Raw genomic sequence first — 26519 nt, 5'->3', positions numbered from 1 at the left:
TCAATATAGCTGGCTACTGTATATGCCTAGATTTGTTAGTTTACAGATAACTATCACACACTAAAGTTTACAAAACACAAATCACCAGAGTGAACCTTAATTCAGTGGATAGGTAGGAATGTGTCTTCGTTGCTAAATGACATGCTCAGATGGGGAGATATTTTTATCAAATGTTTTATTGAAATACCTGGCGCATATCTGTCATCAAATTGAACTGTGGGAAATAATTTATTTCTTCTTCATTATCATCATAATCATTGTCACCATCATCATGCCTTCACCCATAGAATACATTTTAAATGCATGGATGTTTAATTTTTATATTTGCTAGAATTCTAAGCAAGAGAATGTTAAAAGCTGTTCAGGTGTTTAACTGTTCTGTTTAGGTACTCTTGGCCTTCGTCAACCCCTGATTGGTATCCAGGAAACCAACACCATTTACAAGGAAATCGTCAACCCATGACCCCTTCTACCACATTTAGCCATAGCTATCAACAGAAATGTAGACATAGCATGATATTTAATGTTCATGCCAACGGAGCACTAATATTATGCAGTGGTGCAATTGTGCTTATTGTTCACCCATAGGTGCCTATAAGAAAGCCCGTGCAGTGCATTGATGGGTTTGAGTCTGCATGGTTTGAGGTTTCTGCCTTATTTCTCAGTCCAACCTACCCCACAGGATGGGTGTAAAAATAATGTAAAATGATATGATTCCATCACATCCCCATCCCTCAAGAATGGGTGGCAGGGGCAATGTTCTTCTGCTGGGGTTTTATTGTATTTCACTTTATCCTGTGTGTTCAATTTGAACCGAGTAATTTGTTGCACTATTTTTTCCCATCATCTTGTTATCCACTGCTTTTTGCTACCTTTTTTTTAAAAAGGGAGAAAGGAAGTCTTGCAAGTGATAATTGAATGGTGCAAGATATGAACCATTCCCTCCAGAGGACCCTTCTAAAGTAACCTTGCAAATTAACTAGAATGTTACTTGCCTCAAAGAAATCAAGTCATATCATTCCCATGGTATGCGTTACTTTTGAAATGTAATTTTGTTATGCCCAATTTGCCCTGAAGGCAACATTATATTACATGGAACCTTTTACTTCCAAACTCTGCACCACAGCCACTAAAGTGGTTTATTTTCAGATAGTTTGCTGCAAGGCTAATTTTTTCTGCTGTGCTCTGTTGCATGGAAGATGGAGTCCTCTGAATAGAGATTTGGGAGCTGTTTGTTCAGGATCAGATAGTGGTCCAGTAGCTACTCTATCATATGGATGCATAATTCTGAATTATTATTTCCTATTTTGCCAACTTGTAACCAGTCTCTGGTTAATCTTCTCCAATGGAATAATGGCTAGCAGAAGTTGAAATTTCTTCTCTAAACCACCTTTTGGGCAGGAACTAGAAAACTCATGCCTTACCGCTGAAGAGATAGTATGAATATTTTTTAAAAGAAGTACATGAAACTCACCTAGGCCAGAGGACTTCAGGCTCTCTGCCACCAGATAACTGTATTCAGCTCAATCTCTGCTAAAGAGAACCTCTGATTGTCAACCATGGTAACTATTGTTGCGAAGGATGTTGGAGTACAAGGCAAAAATATCATTTGATGTAGGCCTCCAACTAGGCCTGTTGAGCCTCACCATTGCCCCACAAAAATAGAGAAGTATACGTCACACACAGCTTTTTCAGAGACTATTCTGAACTCCTTAGATACGATTCTCCAGTATACCCGAGAGAGGTTTCAAGATTCATTGGGACACAATCTAAAAAGTCCTGTTCTAATTGAATTGGCAGTCCCTACAGCATTTCAGAGATGAAAACAAGCATTTAGTCAAGCAACATCAGAGCACAGTCAAGATGACTAGAATGATCAATGAGGAAGAAAGCTAGAAGACAGCAAGACTCCATCCCCTTCTCTCCTCGTTGTTGAGTCAACTGAGTACAAACCATATTTGCACTTTGAACTCAGAATTTGCAGTATTGAAGAAAAAGCTGAGGACACAGATGGAAACTGGGGGGCAAAAGAGAAACTGGGACTTTAAGAAATGATTGAAAAGGGGCAATGGCAATAGAGACAGTTGGAAAGTATACAGTCTAGCACTAAGAAAGAGTGAGAGAGCGAGAGCAGTTTGCCACTTAATTTTAGTGCATGAAGGATTACCCTCTGTCATCAATGATACATGTATGCAAAAATATAAAAAATCTCAATGCATATCTATCCTGACATCTACAGCATATCTGCAAAGAATACAAGAAACAGTTCAAGTGTGGAAAAAGACTGAGTTATGCAGTTGAATTTGTTTTCCTCTAGTAAAAAAGAAATTAACACAGCAAGTGGAAATATGTAACAGAGGAAATGAGTAGCACAGCAAGATAAAAAACAGGAAAAATGCATTATTTTTTTCCCAAAATGAAAAAATGGCACATCAAAACAATGCATTTAGCATGCATGCTTTTTTCAGAAAAGTAGATGAATTAATGGAAGAACTGAATCATCAACCACAACTTCAGGATAGTAATGGAACAGTCTTATGCATATCTACTTAAAACCCAGTCCTAGTGCAATTGATGGAACTATCTGCCAAGTAAGTGGGTATAGAATTGGAGCAAAATATATGTATATTCAGGCTTTAAAATTTAAATTCTGTATTAATACTTTGTTGCTGTTGTTTCTGTTGGTTGTTGTTACCTTTGCTTCTCTTTCTGTTGTCTTGTAGAGACGGGCAGCAAGAAGCTAAAAAGCACGATACAAAGAAGCACAGAAACTGGGATGGCTGCAGAAATGAGAAGCCGTATGGTCCGGCAGCCAAGTCGGGAATCCAATGATGGAAGTATCAACAGTTACAGCTCAGAGGGAAAGTAAGTTGGCCTTTCATGCATTCAAGGGCATTTTGACCTTTAGACAAATGAGAGATTTGTGCTGCTGGCTGCATCTCTAACAGAGGATATCAAGAGGTCAATAGCCGATCATCTTTCCTTCAGGTGATCCTGTTCACTTTGCTGCATTGGGAGGCGATTCAACCCTAAAGATACAGGAATATGCGAAGTTTTTGAGGAATGCAGTAGCAACAGTGCTTTTGCAATGGTCGCTGGTGGTTTTCATGTTGATGGGCCATTGTTTTTTGCCCAAACTTTATTAAACTATCCAAGGAGCTTGATCCCACTCCAAAAAAAAATTAGGAATTTAAGACAGCTCCTTTAAAGCTCAGCTTAGATTCCAGATCCAATTCACCATCTCACTGACATGGAAGCCTCCAGCCATTGCTATAAACCCTGCCTGATTTACTGGACAGGGAGGTTTTGGCATTGAGCACTCCTCTCCAGCACCATCCTGCGCATGTCCAATACACAGCAAAGCTCACTCTGATTGATTCCAGGGGAGGCGGGCCAAAGGGAAACTCCTCCACTCTAGCTGTCTATATTAGCCAGCATGTAGCGCCTCCTGGCCTTTTAGCTTTCCCCTCCTTTCAACCCTTGTGTATTATGTGCAATTTGTTAATTGTTTTTGTCACACTTGAGGACGGTGGCATGGGCCCTGGATCTGGTATGCTGTGTTCTCCCATCTTTCAGGAGGTCTCAGAGTGTCACTCGGGGGGGGGGGGGGTGTTAATGTAGGTATACTGGTACGGTCCTGAATAGGAACCTGCACTATGCCCCCCATTGCTCGCTGTCAGTACAGGCTTTAGTATGCCATTCCTGTACTCCCAGTTATTCTTCCCATGGTGCCCAATCCTCCAGTCCAGGACCCATGTTTGACTGCCAACCCTTTTCAGCTATAACCAATAAACAAGTTGTGGCCTGTTTTCACGCATATACATGTGTGCCTGTTCTGTTCTTGGTGGTGGTGGGATGGTTGCTCATGTGCACAAAAGCTTAATTTAGAAAAGGGTGGGCAATAGAATTGTGACAGCCTTGACCTAAAACCTACAACATTCCACCCTGGATAAATGGGAAATAGGATATATCCACTCAGTGAAGAAAATGAATTTTACATATCTTCAGAGTTTGCATGCAATGAAATGCAAAAGTAAACTGCAGCTTTTTGATTAAAGTCAATCTAATGACACATTTGACAAGGGCTTTGGTCCTGAGCAGACTTTTGGTTTCTGCTATGTGGGACTAGAGCCATCGGTTAGTCATTGAGGAGCAGTTGACTAAAGGAATGAATTTGGTCTATCATCAAATGACAGAAAATTGCTACTTATTTGATGAATTATCTAGATATGGTTAAAGGAAGAGGAGGAGAGACACTTGCAGGACTTTCTACCTCAAGTGGCCAGGGGTACTTAAGTAGAAGTGGTTATTGTTTGCTATTGTGTGATGGGTCTTCAGCTGTATCTCCTCTTCTCAGGAATGGACTAGTTCATATTTACATGAAATGTGTAAGAAACATGATGACATATTTTTCACTCCTTTTATCTCGTTACACTCAGGATATAGTACATCCCCATACATACAATCTAGTCTTCCTTGCCTTCATGATGAAAGACCATACCATTAAGTAGTTTGCTGTTATCATAACACTCTCCTCAAGAAGTATGGGCGAATACTGTTCTTTTTCTTCATTTCATTTATTTTTTTCATGTCTACCACCTGGAAAAAGAAGAGCCTTGCCAACAATACAAATACTACAATGATTATGGTCTTTCTTGTTTTTTGTGCTATTTGTTTTATTGCAGCCTAATATTTCCTGGAGTCCGACTGGGCGCTGACAGTCAATTCAGTGATTTTCTTGATGGTCTGGGACCTGCCCAGCTAGTAGGTCGACAAACGTTAGCGACACCTGCCATGGGTAAGATAGATTTCTTCTCCTTTGCCAGTGATGTGTTTTATGAGACAGTACCATTCATAGGCTATGCTTCCTCCATATGTCTTTGTTCTGTTCTTGCAAAATAGTCCTGATTTTGCAGCAAACTTATAGTTTCTTGTATGCAGGGCAATATCTGGAAATTTCCATTTGTTTGGAATGTGTAAAAATTATTTTCTTGGATGACAAATAAAGAATTTCTAAGTAGCTATGTTGACTGGAAGGATTTTGAGAACTGTGGTCAAGATAAATAATTTATGTGCTCTGACACAATGTGTCACCACTAGATTATCAGGAACCGGTTGATTGTTGTAGAACAAACATCAAGAGTTGCTGTGATTAGACACCTACGAAGGCTACTGAAGTTACTGGACCTTGTTGCTGCTACCTATCTTCTCTGAGTAAGCACGTGGTGAGAACAGCAAGAAGAAAGGCACACTGTGTTTGATTCTTCCTCACTTCTTCTCTTCTGAGAGGTGGTGCTGGTTGTGCCTGGAGTGAATAGAGTAGGTGGTGCATTCTATACTGAGAGCATCTTGCTTAGTTGTCTCATAAAACATTGGATCAGAGTATGTGATGATATCGTTCAAGGTTCTATAGTGTGTAGTTCTGTTTGTAAGCAGGCAAGCACTCAAACGTATATACCCACAAAAGCTGAAAGACAGCCAGGCCAGTCCCAATGTGGAACTGGTTCCCATAGAAGCGGAAGCATAGTCCAAACAGTCCCAAGTCAAATAAAGCACTGGAATGGACTTCAATAAACCAATAATAATAATAATAATAATAATAATAATAATAATAATAATAATAATAACAACAACTTTATTTTTATACCCCGCCCCATCTCCCCGAAGGGACTCGGGGCGGCTTACATGGGGCCTAGCCCGATGAAACAATCAATATCAATAACACGACTATAAAACAATTATACCAGTAAAACATCAATAGCAATAAACCAATCGTTAAATCAGCAAGAAGCATACAAAAAACATACAATATTAAAACAGGGGACTAATTCATAAAATCCAGAACAGCATGTGTCGGTAGAAATGGACAATAAAGTGCAAAATAGCATTGGCAACATCTCAGAACAGGGAACTATTATAAAATGGGCAGATGGATCAGTCCAACATCTGATTAGGTGTCAAAGGCCTTCTGGAAGAGTCAGGTTTTTAAACTCCTACGAAAGGAGAGGAGGGTAGGAGCCTGCCTGATCTCTCTAGGGAGAGAGTTCCAAAGCCGGGGGGCCACGACAGAGAAGGCCCTCTCTCTCGTCCCCACCAACCGCGACTGCGAGGGTGGTGGGAGCGAGAGAAGGGCCTCCCCCGACGAGCGGAGAGAACGTGCGGGTTCGTAGGGGGAGATGCAGTCTCTAAGGTAGGTGGGTCCCAAACCGTTTAGGGCTTTGTAGGTGATAACCTGCACCTTGAATTGGGCCCGGAAAGTAAACGGCAGCCAGTGGAGCTCCTTAAACAGAGGCGTTGAACGCGCCCTGTAATTCGCTCCAGTTAGAAGCCTGTTTTCCTGTTTATAAAATGCTATAGTGGAGATGTATTCTGTGCAAAACCCACCTGTGTTTGATTTGCATAGAGAACAAAATTTCTTTGTACAGGAAACATAGAATATTTCCGCTTCTGAATGTTTCATAATTTTGTGCCAAAATATTATTTTAAAAATTAAAGAAACACTACAACGACATAAGAAATGTGCAATGAGTAAGTCCTGAATTACAAATACGTTGAAAAGGTAGGCGATTTTTGAAGATTGCCTCACAGCAGAAGAAAATTGTTGAAATTACTGGTTGTTTCTTTCAAGAAGAAACCTAGTGAAAAATTGCATTCCTGATGAAATGTCACTCTGAAGACAATTGACAGGTTCCAACATTGATGCCATGAGCAAAAACCTGGCTTTCAAAAGTCTTTTGCAATCAGTTGATGTTTCTAGAAATTTCATTTTTCCTGTAGGTTTTATTCATTCTTTTATCAAGGTTATTTTTGGTCTGTTGTGGTCTAACAGGCCAAAAATAGCCATATTTAATAAAAGGTAGCTATCCTGTTAAGATTTTGCTTGACTTTGTGCTGTTAATTATTCAGTTTACAGCTTTGTAGTTCAGTACTTATTGGTTTAATTCTTATTGCTTGGAGTTATGATTCTTACCCAAAACCCTAGAGATTTGCAGCTAGCTAATATAGATACTTTTTCAAAGTTACTTTTTTTGAGGTACAGCATCCAGACTGAACATTCCATAACAAAAATGTGTGAGATCAGAAGTGTTTTGTATTTTTTTGTTTTCTTTTTTTCATTTTGGAATATCTGTATATACATACATAATGAAATATTTTTGAGATAGGATCCAAATCGAAACATGAAATTCATTTATGTTTCACATATATTTTATACACATAGCCTGAAGGCTATATAAAAAGAGAAATGTTTGAGGAATAGCTATATATCCTCTTTTTCTAAAGACTATGTAAATGGCAAATTTTGAAAATCAGAGAAACAGGAGGGGACAAGGGATTATTGAGTTTGTTTCCTCATGCTAGTAAGTGCTGTGTCACTTCCATGAATTACAGTTGTTTGATATGTTTGAATTTCTAATCCTGGGATATGAGTTGCTTGCATCAAAGAGAAAGAACATTTAGCTATTATATTCAAACTGATAACACAGGCTGGATTTCTCTGTTTCAGATTTCTTGTGTGCCAGGTTGTTTAAATTGCTGTAGGTTTCATTTCCACATCCTTTAATTCTTATTTTGCCTTGCTGATTTATTTATTTAGACCATTTTAACTCTGCCCTTTAGTAAAAAGTTTTAATGCTACTGAACAACACAGTTTCATAGCTCAGATCCTTCTATGAAAGGCGAGGCAAGAAAGGTCTTTGATCCAGAGGATGCTCCTGCTGACTGAAGCAATTTTGGTGTAACTATTTGGATATTTCCCCTTTCCTCCTACCAACCTTGCCTGATGTCCTACAATTTTCAACCCCCTAGGGGAGATTTTCAAAGAATGCCAAATACCATGAAGGGAAGAGGAAACTAGAGGAAGTGGCCACATCCAGTCTTATCAACAAGAACTGTCTGTTGATATGACTGGGATGCAATAAAATATTAAATCAACAACAACAAAAAATAAACATTGCTAGGATAATACAAGACTAAAGCAGAGATTAAAGTGCCACTAGACCCAAGCAAGAAACGCTTTAGTAGAAAATGAGTTCAAGCAAAAATGTCAGAATTTACTTTTGTAATTGGTTGGCCACAGGGTGGTTAAGTCATTGAGGTGATCAAGAATGAACAATTTCAGTGTGTAGATCCATGCTCACAACTCTGTAGGAACAACTTCCAAGAAATCACTGTGAGGATCAGGTTGGAAATATCCTACGAAATCTAACAATTAGATTTCATAGTAGAATTAAATAGCAATTTAACACTTGTGTGTTAAATGCTGCATCCTTGAGAATAATCCAACAGGCTTTCCTACATGCTCTTGATATACACTAGTATAATTCTTTAGCATACCCATGCAGGCAGAAATGTAGCATGTCAGCAAGATTTGAGGCCCATTCTTCTGTCTGACCTTCTAGTTTGTTGTGTACAGGGAAATATTCAAGTGTATGAGCCCTCACTTGCAGTCTGGGGATACTTTTTCACATAACAGAATTATATGAGACTTCATCAATTTTTAGAAAATATGTGCAGCGAGATAATTTCAGGGGGAAAATTGCTCCTTCTGTAATGCAGACTGTGTCCTCCTGAGACAGTATTGACCTGGGAAACATGGGAAGGAAGATGAGGTCTTACCAATGCTTTTGGTTCTCCACCCACCCCAAATGATCTCTGAGGTAAAAGGGGACAAGATGTATTTAGAACAGCCCTTGATTTGTAGGATTGTTAGCATATAGTTCTGTCTGAAGTCAACCCTTTCTTGAAGAGCTATCCCATCTAAGTTCCATTTAAACACAAAAAACCAGAAGGAAGGACAAGCGTCTTGGCATTGATTAGCAAAGGTTAAGACCTGGACAGCAAATTTGAGCAGGAACTTTGTCTTTCCAGCTATGGTGAAATGGGGTATGTTTCTGTTCAAATGATATCAATATTTTTAATTGAATCTGTGCATATAAATTACATTATGGAGATAATATGTACTGCTATTTTGACCTCTTTTTTAGTATACATTCTCTCTTTTTCGGTGAGGCATATGTAGCTACCACTGAAAAGGTCCCATATATGGTCAGCTCCAGCCATACCAGCTACTTGGGCTGGGTGATAAGGAACTGAATGGATGGACCACCTCTGGAGGAGTTTCCATCCTCTTATTCATTTAGATAAACACCAACTGATTGGCTTGTTTGGGTTTGAAGAAAAAAATCATGAATACATTGTGCTATCGAATGCTATTTGGCACCTTAGAAATTTATATCACATGTAAGATTGCATATAAAATCACGACTAACCTACTTGTTATTTGTCAATGCATTTCTATACTCACTTCATATATGGCTTATGCAAAAAAATTAACAATAAGCTCTCTCCGTGATATTTTCTTTCCATCTATTGCTGCCTTTAATTTTTCATGGGCTCTAGGGAGATTCTAACCTAGAAAACCAACACAGATCCTTTTCCCTTAGAAAGAATATTTTAAGAAGCCTCCTTTTATATCTCAGATCTGAATCTATTCCAGACAGAAAAGGTCTGTTGCACCCCCTGCTGATTCCTGGTAAGATAGGAAGATTAGCAAGAAAGATGTGAAGAAGCACCATGCATACACTTGGGACTTCACTGAAGATATTTCCTTATGAATTTGAATCTGTGTTTGCATGTGTATAACTGAGTATCAGTAAGTGATGAGAGCGAGAGAGAGGTCCTGCTGGTTTCTCCCTCAAGCCTTGAACAATACAGCTTTCTAGTTGTTCATGTATACTTGTAAGACATACTAGTTTTTTTTCTTTCATACATTCTGCAAAGTTGCATATTAGGAAAAGAATACATTCACCTCATCAATACCTAAGATAGTTCTTTTCTTCATTTGTGCGAGTCACAACAATTTATTTATTGGAAGGGCATGCCAGTGATTGCCAACATCAGCACCGATCATGATAGGGCAGTTTCTAGTGAATCCCACAGGGCTGCAGCAGATCCCAATACATCCCAGATCAAAGGAAGAAATCAGCTCAGCAGAATGCTAAGCATATTGTAGATACTCACCTTTGCTAAAGTGCTTTATAAAATTCAGAATACGGGGTGGGGGGGGGGATCCCAAAAAATCCTCCAAGAGAATGATGAGCTAGCAGGGGGTTAATTGACCTCCTAAGAGGAGTAATTGATTCCTTCCACTCTTGCCACTTTCCCTTTTTTTTTCACCTCCTAAGCCTCCAGAATGCTGGTGCATCTATCCTGAAAATGGGGAGGGGGGGCGAAGAGTGGTTTGAGGCCAGATTTCGTGTTCTTTCAGACTTCAACCCAATTCCAAACCTCTCAATCTAATCATCCACACAGTGAAACCGGATCCTCCCGAACTGGCTCCAACTAATCAAAATGGTCAGTGTAGATGTGCCACATATCTCATTGGTGATGTTCAGACAGGCTGATTGTTCAATGAGTGATCCATTGTTATTGTGGAAAACATTTGTATGTGCTAATATTTTCTCAAATAAAGACTTTTCCCATATAAATAAACCTGGATATGATTTACCCCTTTTAGGGATCTCCAGACTTTGGAGACAGGGGCCAAGAAATAAAGAAGGGACCAAAGACCAAATTATTAGCAAGAAGCTAATAATAAACATTAAAGTGGATGGTTACAAATTGCCCACCCCATAGGCTGCCTTTGAATTTAGCACATCTATAAGTTTTGCAGCTGAGGCATAGCACAAAGGTCTGGGGAGGCACTAGTTGCAATGCTGTATATCTCAGCATAGTACAGTATTTCTGCAGTAGTTTGAACCATAATCATCCACTGAAAGAGCAAGCAGGATTGAAAAATGCAATGTAGATGCAAAATGATTACAGCAGTACTGAGATCTGCTAGGATCTCAGCACTGATATGATCATTCTGGACTGGCTCTATGGACATAGCCAAGGAATAAAGAAGCTGATCATGAGGCAGAGGAGCTATATGAGGGGTTTCAGAGGCTGTATTGCTGGGAAGGGGGCACAGCAAAAGAAGGAAGGAAATACTCATTTTTGTAGCACCCAAAAAGTACATAGCATGCATAAGGGAAACATCCACATGGCACAGATCTTACTATAGAGGTTGGTTCATATTTCACATATCTGTAAAATGACATTAATGTCCAGACACATGTGAGAATAACCTATAAGTCATTTTAACTTTCTTGTCCTCTCTTCATAAATGTCATTTCATATCTACAAAAGTCTACAGAAATTATAATTCATGAGGAAACAACTTTGAATCTTTTCTGCTGTGAACTTGGTAAAATAAAATGTCTTCATTAGCTGTTGAAGTAATAGGTTAAAAATGTTAATAAGATACATTTGAAAACAAAATAAGTTTTATTGCACAATAATACTGTACAGTGCAGTACTGTAAAACAGTACTTATGCTGTGAATAATTCTACTATTAGTCACAGGAGGACACTAATAATATGTTACTAATAATACAGACAATTTCTAATCCTCTTTTAGGTGATATACAGATTGGAATGGTGGATAAGAAAGGCCAGTTAGAAGTAGAAGTCATCAGAGCCCGAGGCCTAACACAAAAACCTGGTTCTAAATCTACCCCAGGTAAGTACATCCTTTCATAGTGAATGTTTGATTTTATGATCTGCAATACATTTAATCAATCCATTGTGATAGTGCTGTTAGGTGTCAAAATTTCTTAGTCTCATATCATCTTATAGGCCACTAATTGCTACCAGATTCTTTTCATTGACGTTATTTTCCCCACAATTTCTTCTGTTGCTGGTCTAATGCTCGAACAAGAAACTGGAAATCTCAGGCATTGCCTGGAAATTGCAGCACTTACCATACTGCTATTCCTATTGTTTGTTGCAGAAGACTAGACGCATTTTGAAATGAATATGGTTTGGAGGAATCAATTTGGATGTGACCAATCCATCCAATCCTCTAAGACAATTCCCAAGAACAATGGAAGTGGTAGCAAAAAGTGACTGAAGAAAAGTGTTAGCCCTTCCCCATTTTCTTGCTACAGAGCACTCTGTAATCTAGAAACAGTGTGTGAATGGTGCGGATAACTCAATCATATTAAGTAATATTACGTAATATTATGTATCGAAGTATAATAAAATTTGGCATAACTGTTGAACGGATGATTTGGAGTTTAGCAGAAATGTTTCTGAAGTAATTTTATCATCAATTCACATCCTTAACAGGCATACCAGCATATAAAAGTCCATTTTATAATTTCATCTCTACCATGAGCAACATATAGACTAGACATTCAATAAACTGCTGGTCAGTTCTTCAGAAGTCATGTTGAAAGGCAACAATTTATCTTGTTCAGTCTTTAAAATAGTCATGGAACAAGTCTCCTTAGTGTAATATTAGAACTAGGAAGAAACTAGGAAGATGTGAGTAAAGTCTCTTAAAACTGCATCACCAAAAAGTTTACAGGGCAAAAGCAAAGCAAATACATTAGGGGTACCAAGCTTCAGCTCCTTAGATTTTTTTAGTGACACAAAGGTACTTTGAGCAAGTAAATAAGTTGCAATTTTCTTGCTAGGAGAACAAAAACTCATAAACAGAGTCACTCACTGGTATAATGAAAATACTGTTTTCAGAACATCTACTTGGGGGAAATCATTTTCCAGCTCGGTTCTTTTGTGCTAAAACAATACCATCTCATGAGAACACCAACTTATTTTAAGCATTCCTTCCTATTTCATAAATAATCTAACTATTGGCAATCTTTTTTTTAAAAAAACTCCTGTTTTTATGCTACATTTTAAAAAAATAGTTTTTGGAATAAATACTTGTATTATGACTAGGAATAGAAGGAATGTTTGGAAATATTGTGAAAATGGATAAATATGTGTTTTTAAATATTGATGAGAATAATTTGGACTGATAAGAATCTTATAAGGTCAGGCTTTATTCTGTGCAAGATTTTGTATGTGGTTGTTTTATGCAGGAAACAGCATTTTCTGAAGAGAAAATTACATTTCTGTACATGCAAATTTTACATGTACTGTACTTCATCTGCATTGAAGATAACATTTTCTGTGCAGGAAATAGCATTTTTTCCATGAAACAATGTAGAAATATTGTTTTATGTGTAGAAAATGCTGTTTCCTCTGCAGACAGCACTGTTTACTGCGTCAAACAACCACATGCATTTGTTGGCACAGAATATGCCCAAAATTGTGAAGAGACTTCGAAAATTACATAGTTTTCAATCTCTTTCTTGCCATGGGGAGAAATGTTAAACTTACTTGTTTCCTTTTTGTTCATTTTGTTCTCCACATGCTTTGTTTTCCAGAGTGCTTGTGATTTTTAATGGGTAATTTCATTATGTTTTTATTATTTTGGTGTAAATGTGTTGATAATAATCCATTACTGAAAACATAGACACTGACATTTCTTATACATTCTAGCTCCATATGTCAAAGTATACCTGTTGGAAAATGGGGCTTGCGTAGCCAAGAAGAAGACAAGAATTGCCAGGAAAACTCTTGACCCTTTATATCAACAAACATTGGTTTTTGAGGAAAGTCCTCATGGTAAAGTCCTTCAGGTCAGTAATTATTGCTTCTGATCACAACCTCTAATTCACAAACCTCCAGCAATGATGTGCCCAGTGGCCACATTGCCCTTCTGTCTTCAGGCATAGGATATACTAGGAGCATGCTGTTACAGAGCTGTTTGGTTATCCTTTATTAATCCAGTGGCTTGTGACAATCCATCATAAATAATTAAAATGTAATTAACAACAGGTTATGTTTTCCTAATAGGTGAGAATCTCTAACAGATCTCATTAAAGTTTGGGGACTTGTTTCTGGTTTTAGTGAGCAAAACCGACACAAAGAAGAGCAAGGTGCTTTGTGTGTTTGCTATAGAGGTTGAAGTGATTTTCTTTAGCAGTTGGACTAACAATAATGCCATCAGCTTATAGGGTTTTGTTGGCTTTCACTATGGGTTGGGAGTATTCCCTGACATTTCTTACTAAAGAGTAAAGTCAGGTTCAGGGCTAAAAGGTCTAGATTGTGTGCCATGAAGAATGACAGAACCATTTTTTTATTCTTGTAGAAACTCCTTACTTAGATGGCTATTGATTTTGTCTATTGTCTTTCCAGGTAATAGTCTGGGGAGATTATGGTCGAATGGATCACAAATGTTTCATGGGAGTTGCACAAATCTTGCTGGAAGAACTTGATTTATCCAGCGTAGTGATTGGCTGGTACAAATTGTTTCCACCATCCTCTCTGGTGGATTCAACGTTGACTCCTCTGACTCGCAGGGCCTCCCAGTCATCTCTGGAAAGTTCAACTGGGCCTCCCTGCATTCGGTCTTAGTGAACACAATAACAGAAGCTCCTCAATGAAGTGATTATCACCCAGGATAACTAACAGGGAGAAAAACAACTTACAACGAGGAGCATTTTTGAACAGAGACAATCATCACTTCAGTTTTGCCTGTAGTAGTTTATCCAAAAATATGCCTCTGTGTGAAAAGGGTGGCTCAAATTGACCGAACAAAGCAGTATATGAAAATAGAGTCAGTCCATTTAGCAAAATGTCCCTATGTCTTTTGATAATCATAATGAGAGGGACCATTCAAAATTAAACTGGAACCACATGCTCTTTCGACAATTCTCCCACTCTTTCTTTTCTTCACGGAGACCAGAAGCAGTGTTAACTTCCTGGTGTTTGTTCGTGTTTAACTTGCTTTCGCTGTGTTATCCTGCCTGTTTTGTAAAAAATGTCAGAATGCTAACAGAGACCCTTCCTTTCTTTTTCTAAAACAAACCAAAAAGGGCTGAAGCACATCTCTGTAAGCATCTCCAGAAGTGTTCACCTGCCAGAATTATCATTCAATGCCAATAATAGCCACATCACCCCTCCTTTCTGGTTGTTCATAGTCCAATACAGATGGACAACCAGAATAAATGACCAATTTATTGTTTAGTTTAACTATGTATTAGAGCATATCCTAATTTTCCATTGTAAAAAGTGAATATTTTTGCATTATGCACCATGGTTTTTTATGTTTTAATCATGATTTTGCATGAAGGAAATTTGCAACTGCAATTATTGCTGAAGACTTGATAAAAAGCGGCTTTTGTTTTTTTTATTTTGACATTGGCAATTATGTTTGTAAAGCATATCAGGCCTATGACAAAAGTCTTAATGTTCATGTGTGTAAATGTACAATTGACTTTCCCAATGTGGACCAGAAATAGAGTTAGGCATCCAACACTTTCAGCTGTACCCAGGCATCTCGGGTGATCCAGGTGTCACTTTTGACACACTTGTCTGCCCTGGTTAGAGCATGGTATGAGTTGTTCAGTTTGTCACTGGAAATTCCAGTTGAAATATTCTGCACTTACTAATGTTTTTATCAAATTTCAGTTTGTTTATTTGAGATTGATGCAAGCACAAAGCTTGATTTTTAACAAAAATGATTTTACGTTTAAAGGTGGGGGGAATATGGTAACAAAAAACCTTGCATTTTGTTAATCTTGGTTCTTTCTTGGCCTTGAAATCCCTTGTGTTTTTTCTGTAAATGTGCTAAAAAAACCTGCAGAATGTACAGGTGCATTGAAAAGTTCTCCTTCCTTTTATGGTGATCTCACAAAATAGAGCAGCATGACTTGGAACTGTTCAAAGCTGCATGCACGTTTTTGTAAAAAAAAATGCAAAAGAAATAGAAAAAAGGAAAAGGAAAAAAGAGGAAAAAGTCACAAACAAAAGAGATTATTTAATAATGTATGTTAGTTCCACATAGGCCAGGTTGTATGTTGCATGTACTTGTACAGTTTGCTCATAATTACTCTAATGAAGTAACCAAGAAATCTAAGCCATCCATTTTTTCTTATAGACATTTTGCAGATTTTAGCCAGGCTGTAAGTTAGTCTGGTGCTAAATGTCTATAGATGGACTTTATTTTTTACCGTATGGAAAACGTGATGTAGTATGGACCAAATTCCTTCTACTAAATATTTTGGTGTAGATTCCTACTGTGGGGCTGTAACACATGTAGAAACTGTGGACACAATTAAGTTTTCCTTCATAGACATAACTGCCTGCACCAAGTGAACTATTTATTATTGTTATTATTATTTAATATTGCCAGAACTATTCTGCCCATGTTTCCATGGGGCACAGATTGATTACTGCTCGACCTGCTGAGCAGGAAGAACTGAAGCATTGGTACACTACTAGATTCTCTTCTGTCTTTTAGTGGCCAAATAAATAAACTAATGATAATTCGGTAGTACCTTTCTATTTTGACCACTTGTCTTAACATTTCCCTGTGCTTTTAAATGAAACTTCCAACTCATGTTATGTAGACATGTTTAATAAAATTTCCTTTTCATGTTCAGTGTAGTTATTGTTTTGTGTTTAATAATGTCAAGGTCGCCTATATAGAATTGAATCCTGACAACTCATTAGGATAGCTCACTTTTTTGTTATTGTTGAGGTCTAAATTCTGTTCCAAACATGAAGTGGTCAAAATCCCCCCACAGCCCACATTGTTAGCCATGCAGCAACCTACATTACACCAGAAAGCAAGGGGATCATCAGGGAAGTGCCCATTTATTTTACTTTATTCGAGTGTGCTGCAAGATGGACTACTGGGAAGCCTCTACAGATAATAGTCTCACGACACACCCAGCAATAGGAAAACAGTTGGATGCATTATTGCTGATCCCCCTGCAACATCAAAATGGATATGCTACAAGGCGGATACAGACTACTGCAAAGAGATAGTTATGTGATACAGCTATGTCTCCCAATGCAGGATCATGGCCACAGCTGAGTTTCTACAACCTATACAAGCCATATCCAAAAAGGATGGCACTGCCATGAGGCAACTTGATGTGGCTATCTCAGACAAGAGATGTTGAATATCATGGAAGGAAAACAAACACTGGGTTATTTGCTTTATTGGGATTATATTTTCTATGTCAGAGATTGTGAGGAGGTTCTTATGGGATTTAGTTGGCTTTTTGACTGTGCATTTGGATTCCAATTAATGGGGGTGCATAAATTGCTGCTTCTTTTTGTCCACTTCCTGGGACCAAGTCTTTTCTCCACCCTGGTTCTCATCTACCTATATATTCCCCTACTCCAAGTAACAATATCACTAAGTAAGGAGATACACATGAATGCCATTAGGAATCGTCACATTAAGGAGGAGGCCAATCTTTTTTCTAGTGCTCTAAAGACTAAGATGCAGCTCAATTAATTCAAACTACAGAAAAGGTGCTTCATATAACATTAAGAAGAACTTCCTGATTGGTAAGAGCTGTTTGATATGTCAAGAAAACTCTAGGATTTGAAAATTGATCTCCAGAGTCAGAGTCCAGTATTCAAACCACAAAACCTAGTTCTCTACATCTTTGGGACTATTGACACTAATGGTCAATGTGCAAGGCATCCCAGTGCACAAGGCACCTCAATACACATTGGGACACATTGAACAGGAGACTCCCTTGGGACATATTGCACAGTACCCCATTGTGCCCCATCCATAAATTGGAAACAACCTGGAGGCATGCACTGTCAAATGCTGAATTGTGTCAGGTTACAATAATTTCAGTAAAATAAAAAAATAAAAATCCCATTCCATATTGGAAGACTCCACAAGACCTGATGATTAGCATAGGAAATAAGTTTAAAAACATGATTTTTTAATTTAAAAAATGTCACAGTATTCTAACCTTCATTTACTAGCTCCTGAGTAAGATCTTGTTTGAGCTTGAGAACTGGTGCCTGGAATAAAAGAAGAAAGGAATGTGTGGATTATTTCTGCATTATACTGATGTGTGTGAATAGTGACTATTGCAGTGATTTAATGAAATAATGACAAATAAAAGAATCCCAGAAACATGGACAACTTAAGAAATAATATCAATACTAAAACCTACATGAGAGAAGCCTCCCACAAGGATGGTAAAAACATCCAGGCATCCCCTAGGCAACGTCCTTGCAGATGGCCAATTCTCTCACTCCAGAAGTGACTCAAGTTGCTCCTGACACACACACACACACACACACACACAAACCTAAACAAGGGGTAGGACTGCCCCAACTGCTTCTGTTTAAAGGATAGGTTGGGCAATAAAGTAATAATGAAAATAAAAGGAATCCCACTGATTTCAACACTTGAATGTTGGAAAAAATGGCAAAGCAAATCTCCAACAAACAAAATAGACATGCTCCCAGTAAGATTATTAAATAACAAAACTGATCAGATATATGGTAGAGTAATAAAAAATATGAAACAGAGTGAAGTAATAAAGATTGGCGTCCTCTTAAAATCTGATGGAACAATTAAAGATTAGGAGGAGCTAAAAGACAAATGTGGACAAAGTAACTGGTTATTATGACATGGAATGATACAGAGGATCACAGAATGGAATAGAAAGGAAAACCCAGAAGCAGATCTAGATTAAATTTTAAAATGGAAAATAGAGAAGGAGAAAGGTATTGTGATATCTGTCTATCTATCTATCTATCTATCTATCTATCTATCTATCTGTCTATATAAAATTAGTAATTTGAAACATATATTGTTCAAGGTACGGAAAGAGGAATTAAATAGTAATGAGAACGACATCAAAAATTGGATAAACACAGTTTAAAAAATTAAACACTTAAGGATAAAGGAAATAAGAACATTTTGACAAAATGTTATCATAACCCACAACTAGCTCATATTACAAAAAAATACATTAAAACTATGTTGGCATAAATGTGAGGAAATAGGAACCTTTGCACATATGTGGCAGGACTGTGATAAGATACAAAACTTTTGTAAAAAAAAATAAATGAAAAAGCGAGATGGAGGAAATATTACGGATAAAATTAGAGACAAATAAAAAACAATTTTCCCCAGAAAATAGAAGGAAAAGGCAGGAATAAAGAATGGGCTGAAATTACAAAATATATGATACAAGCTGCAAAAGCAGTGGTTGGCTGGAGGTGGAAAGAGCACAGAAAATGGGTAAGAAAAAAGTGGTATGAATACTTAGCAGACTATATGCTGCAGGATTATATTATCGAAAGGAGAATTAAATATACAAACTGATATCCTAAGCAGAATTGGGACTCTAAATTGAAAGAAATGACAGCCTGAGTAAAAGGGAAAGGGAAATTTAAGGAACTAAATCAGACCATCTTAATGATCGAACAAATAAAATAATATTCAAAAAAAGAAAGGTGCAACTGTTCTCAAAGGAAGGGGGTGAGAGGGGAGGGGGAGAAAAAAACAGATAGACACAAGTAGTAGGCAGTTATAGTAATGGAAAGGTGAAGAATACAGGTCAGACCAGAAAGGTATGAGTATATGAAAAAACATTCTTTGTCTTTTTGCCTTTTTTGGTAATGCGAATATGTAGTACTATGCTCTACTTATATAATAGAATATATATTTTTAGAAAAGAACTAAAGTATAACACTTCAGCCATTGGGTTCATCTCCACTGTAGAATTAATGCAGTTTGACACCACATTAACTACCATGGCTCAGTGCTATAGAGTAATGGGAGTTGTAGTCTTCTTAGGTCTTTAACCCCACTCCAAAAACAGTTGGTAACTTCCCAAACTAAAAATTCAAAGATTCCATAGCACCGGGCCATGGTAGTTAAAGTGGTGTCAAACTGCATTAATTATACGGTGGAGATATATCCTCTGTCATACCTTAGATTTCAAGAGACCAGCCCAGGAATTTGGTTCAGCTGCTTTGAGCACAATAAATGGAAGCAAGCTCCAAAGGGATCAATTAAAAGACAGCCTCTTCTCAATGCATTCAGATAGCTTAGCTCTTTCTGAAAAGCTAAAATAGGATCAAGTCTCAAAAGGTACAGGAGAATGTTGGGCAGTAAAACAGTGATCTTCCCAGCTTGATTAATTAAAAACTTTATTCAGGTATTCAAGAGTTTGAGGGTGTGGGGAGAGAGATGGAGGGAGGCGTTGTTTTGTCTCTTCCCAATTTTTTCAGCATATTCTGTTAAAAATGTCCTTAGGAATACAAGAATTCATTTTTGTCTCTTCCTAGAATATCCAACAAACCAAATTCTTATGAGACTTTGGATTATTTGAACCACAATGCTTTAGGCAAATACCAATTTCATTGAATGCCTTGGAAGCTAAGCTGGATCAGCCTTGGTTGGTACTTGGTTGGGAGATCTCCATTGAATATCAGATGTTGTTAGGTTATATTTCAGAGGCTGGAACTGTCAAAACTATATCAGTATCCCTTTCTTATGAAAACCTAAGGAATTCATGGAGTTGCCATAAGTTGACAAGAGTACCACCTTGAAATGTGCTTGCTTCTCTCTTTCACTGTGCTTTCACAAATAATACAGTTGCTAAATGAAATTGACCTGAATCGTTCACACATACCAGTATCATTCAGAAATAGAAAGATGGTAGATGATATGAGTATTATATCCACTTGTAATTACGGGATCTTGTGAGGGAGAAAAGCGGGATATAAAGATTTATCAATCCCTATAGGAGAAGCAACAACTACAGAGTCCATTACTCCTTGGGTTTATTCACATGGACTCTGCCAAGAAGGGAAAGAACAACTCACATTCACACCTGCTACAAAGCAGCATCAGCAATGACTCTCTTGGCACATATTGATTACAGTCTCTCCACTATCTGCTCTGTTTAGTTGCAATACAGCAATTACACACTGAAAACTTCCTGAGAAGCTTATTTATTCAATGTCAATCCCTGTAAGGTTACAACAGACTTTCCTGGAAAGGTTGAGATATTCTCAAGGAGGTTTCTGAATATTGTCAGTCCTCATGTCATATTTATATCATGTCCTTGTGTCAATTAATATCTTTGTGTAGAAAACATATAGCAAGAGCTGTTGTGGTGTAGTGGTTTCAGTGGTGGATTAGGACTCCAGGACACCATTGAATCATCCACTCAGCCATGGAAATCCACTGGGCGACCTTGAGCATATCACCATCTTCCTGCCCTCAATGAAGTAATGGCAAGCCATCTCTGAATGCGTATTTCCAGAAGTACACTAGGGTTGTCATCAGTCAGAATCAACTTGAAGGAATGTAAAAACAACAACTGCTACTAATGTCAACCTCTAACTATTCCTCATCTGGGACTATTCATCTGGCAGCAACTCTCAGTATTAGCAGAAGCAACTTTGCTGCACTACATGATTTTTCTATTTGGACATGACAAGCACTGTATCTGCAACCTTTTGCATGAAAAATTGTGCCCTGGAGACTTCCTGGGTTTTAATTTTCAAATTCTAATGGTTGTCTTTGCATGACAGCAAACCCTTTGCTTTATCATTGCCATGTCATTCATAATATCTTTTGTGGGACATGTCAACAAATTAAGCTCGGATTTATTTTTCTATCAAGTACCATTCTATGTTCCCTTAATACAGTGGTTCTCAACCTGTGGGTCCCCAGATGTTTTGGCCTTCAACTCCCAGAAAGCTTAACAGCTGGTAAACTGGCTGGGATTTCTGGGAGTTGTAGGCCAAAACACTTGAAGACCCACAGGTTGAGAACCACTGCCTTAATAGTGATCTGCCTCTCGTGATAAGACTGTCTGGATTTGCAGCCTTTAATGTACATCCTCTGGCAGGATTTTGATAATCTCCTACGGCTCCTCCACTCACTTCCAGTTCATGCCCTTTGCCTGCCAGTTGGTTCACTAGTCTCTGAAACAGCTTCATATCCTATGGTTAAGATGCTTCACCTTCTCTACATATATGCAGAATACAGTCAACTGAACTATGTAATGCAATATAGTATAACCTTATAAGCCCTTTTCAAGCATGTTACTTCTTTGTTTTTGAAATAACAGGTATTCAAAGAGCAGAGAGAGGCAATGGAGAAAGAGAGAATAAGCAGGAATGATGAAATGCCTGTCCCCTAGCCTCTCTCTAGTTTTGACCCACATGCCTGTAACGAGTCAAAGACGACTTTGACTGGTTTTTGGAAATGTGCTAAATGTTGGAACATTAGTATAACTGAAAGCTTCATTGTCTATTTTAGACACAACCCCTTCTTGGCAGTAGTATCTGAAGTATGTGTCCTGGACAAGTGTGAAATGCTAGCAGGCAGATGCTGCTGGAAAGGCAGTTATGATTCAATGTAACAAGGAGTGTTGTAGCAATACTTGTACAGCATGTCTGGAAAATCCATTTTTATATGTGCACAATCCCTTATTACTCAGTGCAGCTCCATACTCAGAGAAAACATCCTATGGAATTCTGGGATTTGCAACTTGGTGTAGCACTTGAATTCTCTATTGCATTCCCTACAACTACAGCATCAGAGTTCTAAGTACCTCATAAAACTGTAAATCCCAAAATTCCATAGAATGAATCAAAGAGGTATCAGTCTACTGTCCTTTTGCAGTGAATATGACCCTCCATTCTACCCAACATCCACACCTGATACATACAAGCTTGCTCATTCACTCTGTTTTCTAATTCCAACTGCTGAGTTCAACAGACTCTCCCTGCTTGTCTCATTTCAGTTTTTAAAATGCACCCTTTCAAACTCTCAGCCAAACACTTTCCACATTCTCTCCCCTCCTAGCAGCCCATTTACCAGAAGATATAACTTCAATAAAGCTAACTGGACAAAGTTTACAGAGACCTTGGAAGCAGCTATTCCTGACATAGAACCTTCTATAGAAGGCTACGATCTGTTTGCAGAAGCTGTGAAAAGATCCTCAAGGTTCTCAATCCCTAGAGACTGTCGCACAAGCTACCTACCAGGCCTAAATGAAGAATCGCTAAATCAGCTACAGGAATATCTCAGACTATTTCAAGGGAATCCATACAGTGATGAGATTATAGCAGCAGGCCAAAAACTATCTACAGCCTTAGCTAATGCTAAGAAAGATCACTGGGTAGAGCTGCTTGAGAATCTTGAATTGTCCAAGAGTAGCCGAAAAGCCAGGCAATTGCTGAGACGCCTGGATAGTGACCCTCTGGTCAACCATGGACACGCAAACGTGACACCAGACCAGACAGCTCACCAGCTAATTCAGAATGGGAAAACCAATCACAGTAGAGTAAAGATGAAAATCAACAGGGTGCCAGAACTTGAAACCCACCAGTTGTCTTCTCCTCTAAACCTGAAAGAACTCAGCGAAGCTATCAAGCGATGTAAAACTGGTAAAGCACCTGGCCTAGATGACTTAATGATGGAGCAAACCAAACATTTGGGGCCCAAAGCTGAAAACTGGCTTTTAAAATTCTACAATCAATGCTTGGCACACAAACAGATTCCCAGAGCATGGAGGAAAACTAAGATCATTGCCATTTTAAAACCTGGTAAAGATGCCTCCAATGCCAGGAACTACTGACCAATCTCCAATTATGTCATCTATATAAAGTCTATGAGAGGATGCTATTAAATCGATTAGGACCTGTCATTGAACCTAAGCTTATGGCACAACAAGCAGGTTTTAGACCAGGGAAAAACTGTACAGGTCAAATTCTCCATCTGACTGAGCATATCAAGGAAGGCTATGAGAAAGGCTGCATTACAGCAACAGTTTTTGTGGACCTTACGGCAGCCTATGACAAGGTACAACATAGAAAAATGCTGCATAAAGTCCATGATATCACCCAGGACTTTGACTTGACAAAAACTGTCCAGACCCTCCTGGAAAACTGCAGCTTCTATGTGGAGTTTCAGGGCAGGAAAAGTAGATGGAGGAGACAAAAGAATGGTTTACCCCAAGGCAGCGTTTTTGTACCGACCTTGTTTAACATCTTCACAAACGATCAGCCACTACCACCACTCACAAAGAGCTGATGACCTTGGCCTAACAACACAAGAAAAAGATTTTGAAACAGTTGAAAGCCAACTCACTAATGCCTTGAAAAATCTCTCCAGTTACTACAAAGATAACTACCTGAAGTCTAACCCTGCCAAGACACAAGTGTGTGCTTTCCACTTACGTAACCGTGAAGCCAACAGGAAACTGAAAGTTACATGGGAAGGCCAAGAGCTCGAAGACTGTTTCCATCCTAAATATCTTGGTGTCACCTTAGATTACTAACATATAGGAAACACTGTATGAACACCAAGCACAAAGTAGCTGCATGCAATAACATCCTGTGTAAACTTATTGGCAGTGCATGGGGTGCAGACCCACAAGTAATAAGAACATCAGCCCTGGCCTTGTCTTTCTCAACTGCTGAGTACGCCTGTCCTGTCTGGCACAAGTCTGTCCATGCGAAGCAGGTGGACATAGCACTGAAAGAAACATGTAGAATAATCACAGGATGCCTTAAACCTACACCTGTTGATAAACTCTATAAGCTAGCTGGTATTGCCCCTCCTGATGTGCGACGGGAAGTTGCTGCTAACTGTGAGAGAAATAAGGTCGAACATTGTGAAACCCACCCACTGCATGACTATCAGCCTCCTCCCAGTAGACTCAAGTCAAAGAGAAGCTTCATGAAAACCCCCGCTCCTCTTGATGTTCCCCCAGCAACAGCAAGGGTGTCCCTCTGGGCAGCTAAACTAGGCAATTCCAACTGGATGGCCCCCCATGAGGGTCTGCCTCCAGGGGCAAACCAAGAATGGGCAACTTGGAAGTCTCTAAATAGACTCAGAAGCGGAGTGGGAAGATCAAAAGACAACCTGGCAAGATGGCACTACCTGGAGGAATCCTCCACCTTGTGTGACTGTGGAGCAGAACAAACAACTCCTCATATGTATGCTTACCCACAATGCCCTGCCTCATGCACAAAGGAGGAGTTGTTCAAAGCTACAGACAATGTGATTGCTGTTGCCCACTTTTGGTCTAAAACTATTTAGCTGTTTGTGATGCCTTTATTTTATCACTTTTAAATTTATTTATTATGCAATACTTTTGACACAGAAAAAACTTACCAGAAACTAATACACTTACATCCACATTTATACAGCAGTATAAAACATGCCCTATTGTAATTCACACAATGTATACACAATAACATTTATATAGACTACAGAACATCATAGTGTGCTAGTTGAATGCCAGTCATGAAGCTATTAAAAGTCTCCTAGCTTTTGTCAGGACAGAGAAAGTCTGCATATAACCATAGATGGCAACTTCTGTTAGTAACTTTGCTTCCATATGGAGGTTTCCTATTTCTTACGCAGATGTTCCATTTCCTTTTCTTTGGTAGATTTTTTTCTGGTAGGATGAAATATGAGAAAGTACTAGAAAACTACACACTGAAGACAACACCATCCAAAATTCAATAAGGTAGTGATGAATGCATTGCTCCTGATTTAGGGGAGGTGTAATCTCCCAGTTCTCCTTTGTCACACAGTAAAACTACAAACAACAGAAGTCTGTTTCCTTCTCAGTCAAGAAGAAGCCAATTAAGATTTCTACCTCCTTCCCACAAGCAATCTCAGGTGCAACATAGAATTGTGACAGGGACCTTATTTCTGAATGTTACACCAGAGATCTCTCATGGGCAGATATGGATCAGTCCGCTGCTTCCCAATCAACAGGGAAACCGACTCATCGCAATAAGCAACATGGCATCTGGAGAGAGGGAAGAGAGTTAGGCAGGGACACACTATGTGCTATGTAACTAAAATGATGACACATTCTTAAGAGCCTTAGTGAATTCTGGCCATCGCCTGTATACCCTGCAAAATTGGGTGCATAATGCAATGCAGTTGCATCATTGAAGCCTCATGTGGAAAAATGGCTCTCTTCATCTGAAGACCAAGAAGGTCTTTTCAGTATAAAAATTAGGAGGAGGTGGAAAGATCCTGATGAAAGGAGAAATCATAGAGTCTTATAAACTAGCCTTTAATAGAGAAGATGGAGGAAGATCAGATGAGGTCATCCAAACAAACCCTACTGAGACAGGAACAAAATAGAGACACTTAACCTCTGTTATAGATGGGACTAACAGCAGAAGATGTTCTTTCCATGTCCTGCTATGGGTTGATCAGAGGCACCTGGATGAAATGCAGGCTCCAGCCCAACTAAGCTCCCTGCATGAAATATAACTGAGTTCCAGGGTCAAATCGTAGCTCACACATGACAATCAGTGAATAATCCTAGACCAGTCACTCTCGTCAATCTGATCTAATTTACAGATTTGTTATGAGGAAATAGTGGAGCAGGGAAGAGACCCAAGTACACTATCCTGAGGTCATTGCAAGCATGACTGGATATACAGAAATGAGGTTCCTTATATATACAAATATCTTAGTCCCATGACACATATACAGTGTCATTATTCCACTTCAGTTTCCAGGTGTGGATCTTATGGAATTCTGAGATTTGTAGTTTGGTGCAGCAGAAGAGGAGCTCTCTGGCTGAGAATGAGAAATGCCTGCCTCTAAGCAGCAAATTCCAGCATTTCATAGGCTATTCCCATGACAGTTAAAAGTGGAATCATGGTGTGAATGAGCCCAAAGTATCTTGTGATGAGACTGCTGCTGAGCAGGGTTGTAGCTGGGGGAGGAGGGGTGTTAAAAGTCCAAGAAACCCCTAAAATGTGTCAGGTGAAAAAAAAAAAACTCTGGTTTA

At 38.7% G+C, this 26519-nt stretch overlaps 1 protein-coding gene across 50 annotated transcripts in view; it reads left to right on the top strand.

The window, feature by feature from the left end:
• Positions 1-16339, top strand: part of rims1 (regulating synaptic membrane exocytosis 1) — a 333818-nt gene extending 317479 nt beyond the window's left edge. For 49 of the 50 annotated variants that reach the window (XM_062981928.1, XM_062981722.1, XM_062981731.1 and 46 more), the window contains 5 exons: positions 2724-2865; positions 4686-4798; positions 11462-11563; positions 13393-13532; positions 14092-16339. In XM_062981928.1, the coding sequence (XP_062837998.1) occupies positions 2724-2865; positions 4686-4798; positions 11462-11563; positions 13393-13532; positions 14092-14310 (716 nt within the window). In that variant the 3' untranslated portion in view covers positions 14311-16339. Of the gene's footprint in view, positions 1-2723; positions 2866-4685; positions 4799-11461; positions 11564-13392; positions 13533-14091 lie in introns of those variants that run through there. The other variant, XM_062981903.1, reaches the window with a different exon arrangement.
• The last annotated feature ends 10180 nt before the right edge of the window (positions 16340-26519 follow it).

Source organism: Anolis carolinensis, chromosome 1 (assembly GCF_035594765.1).
Source record: "Anolis carolinensis isolate JA03-04 chromosome 1, rAnoCar3.1.pri, whole genome shotgun sequence".
Lineage (NCBI taxonomy): Eukaryota > Metazoa > Chordata > Lepidosauria > Squamata > Dactyloidae > Anolis > Anolis carolinensis.
Note: the sequence above shows the minus strand (reverse complement) of the source record. Positions and strands in the feature narration are given on the sequence as shown.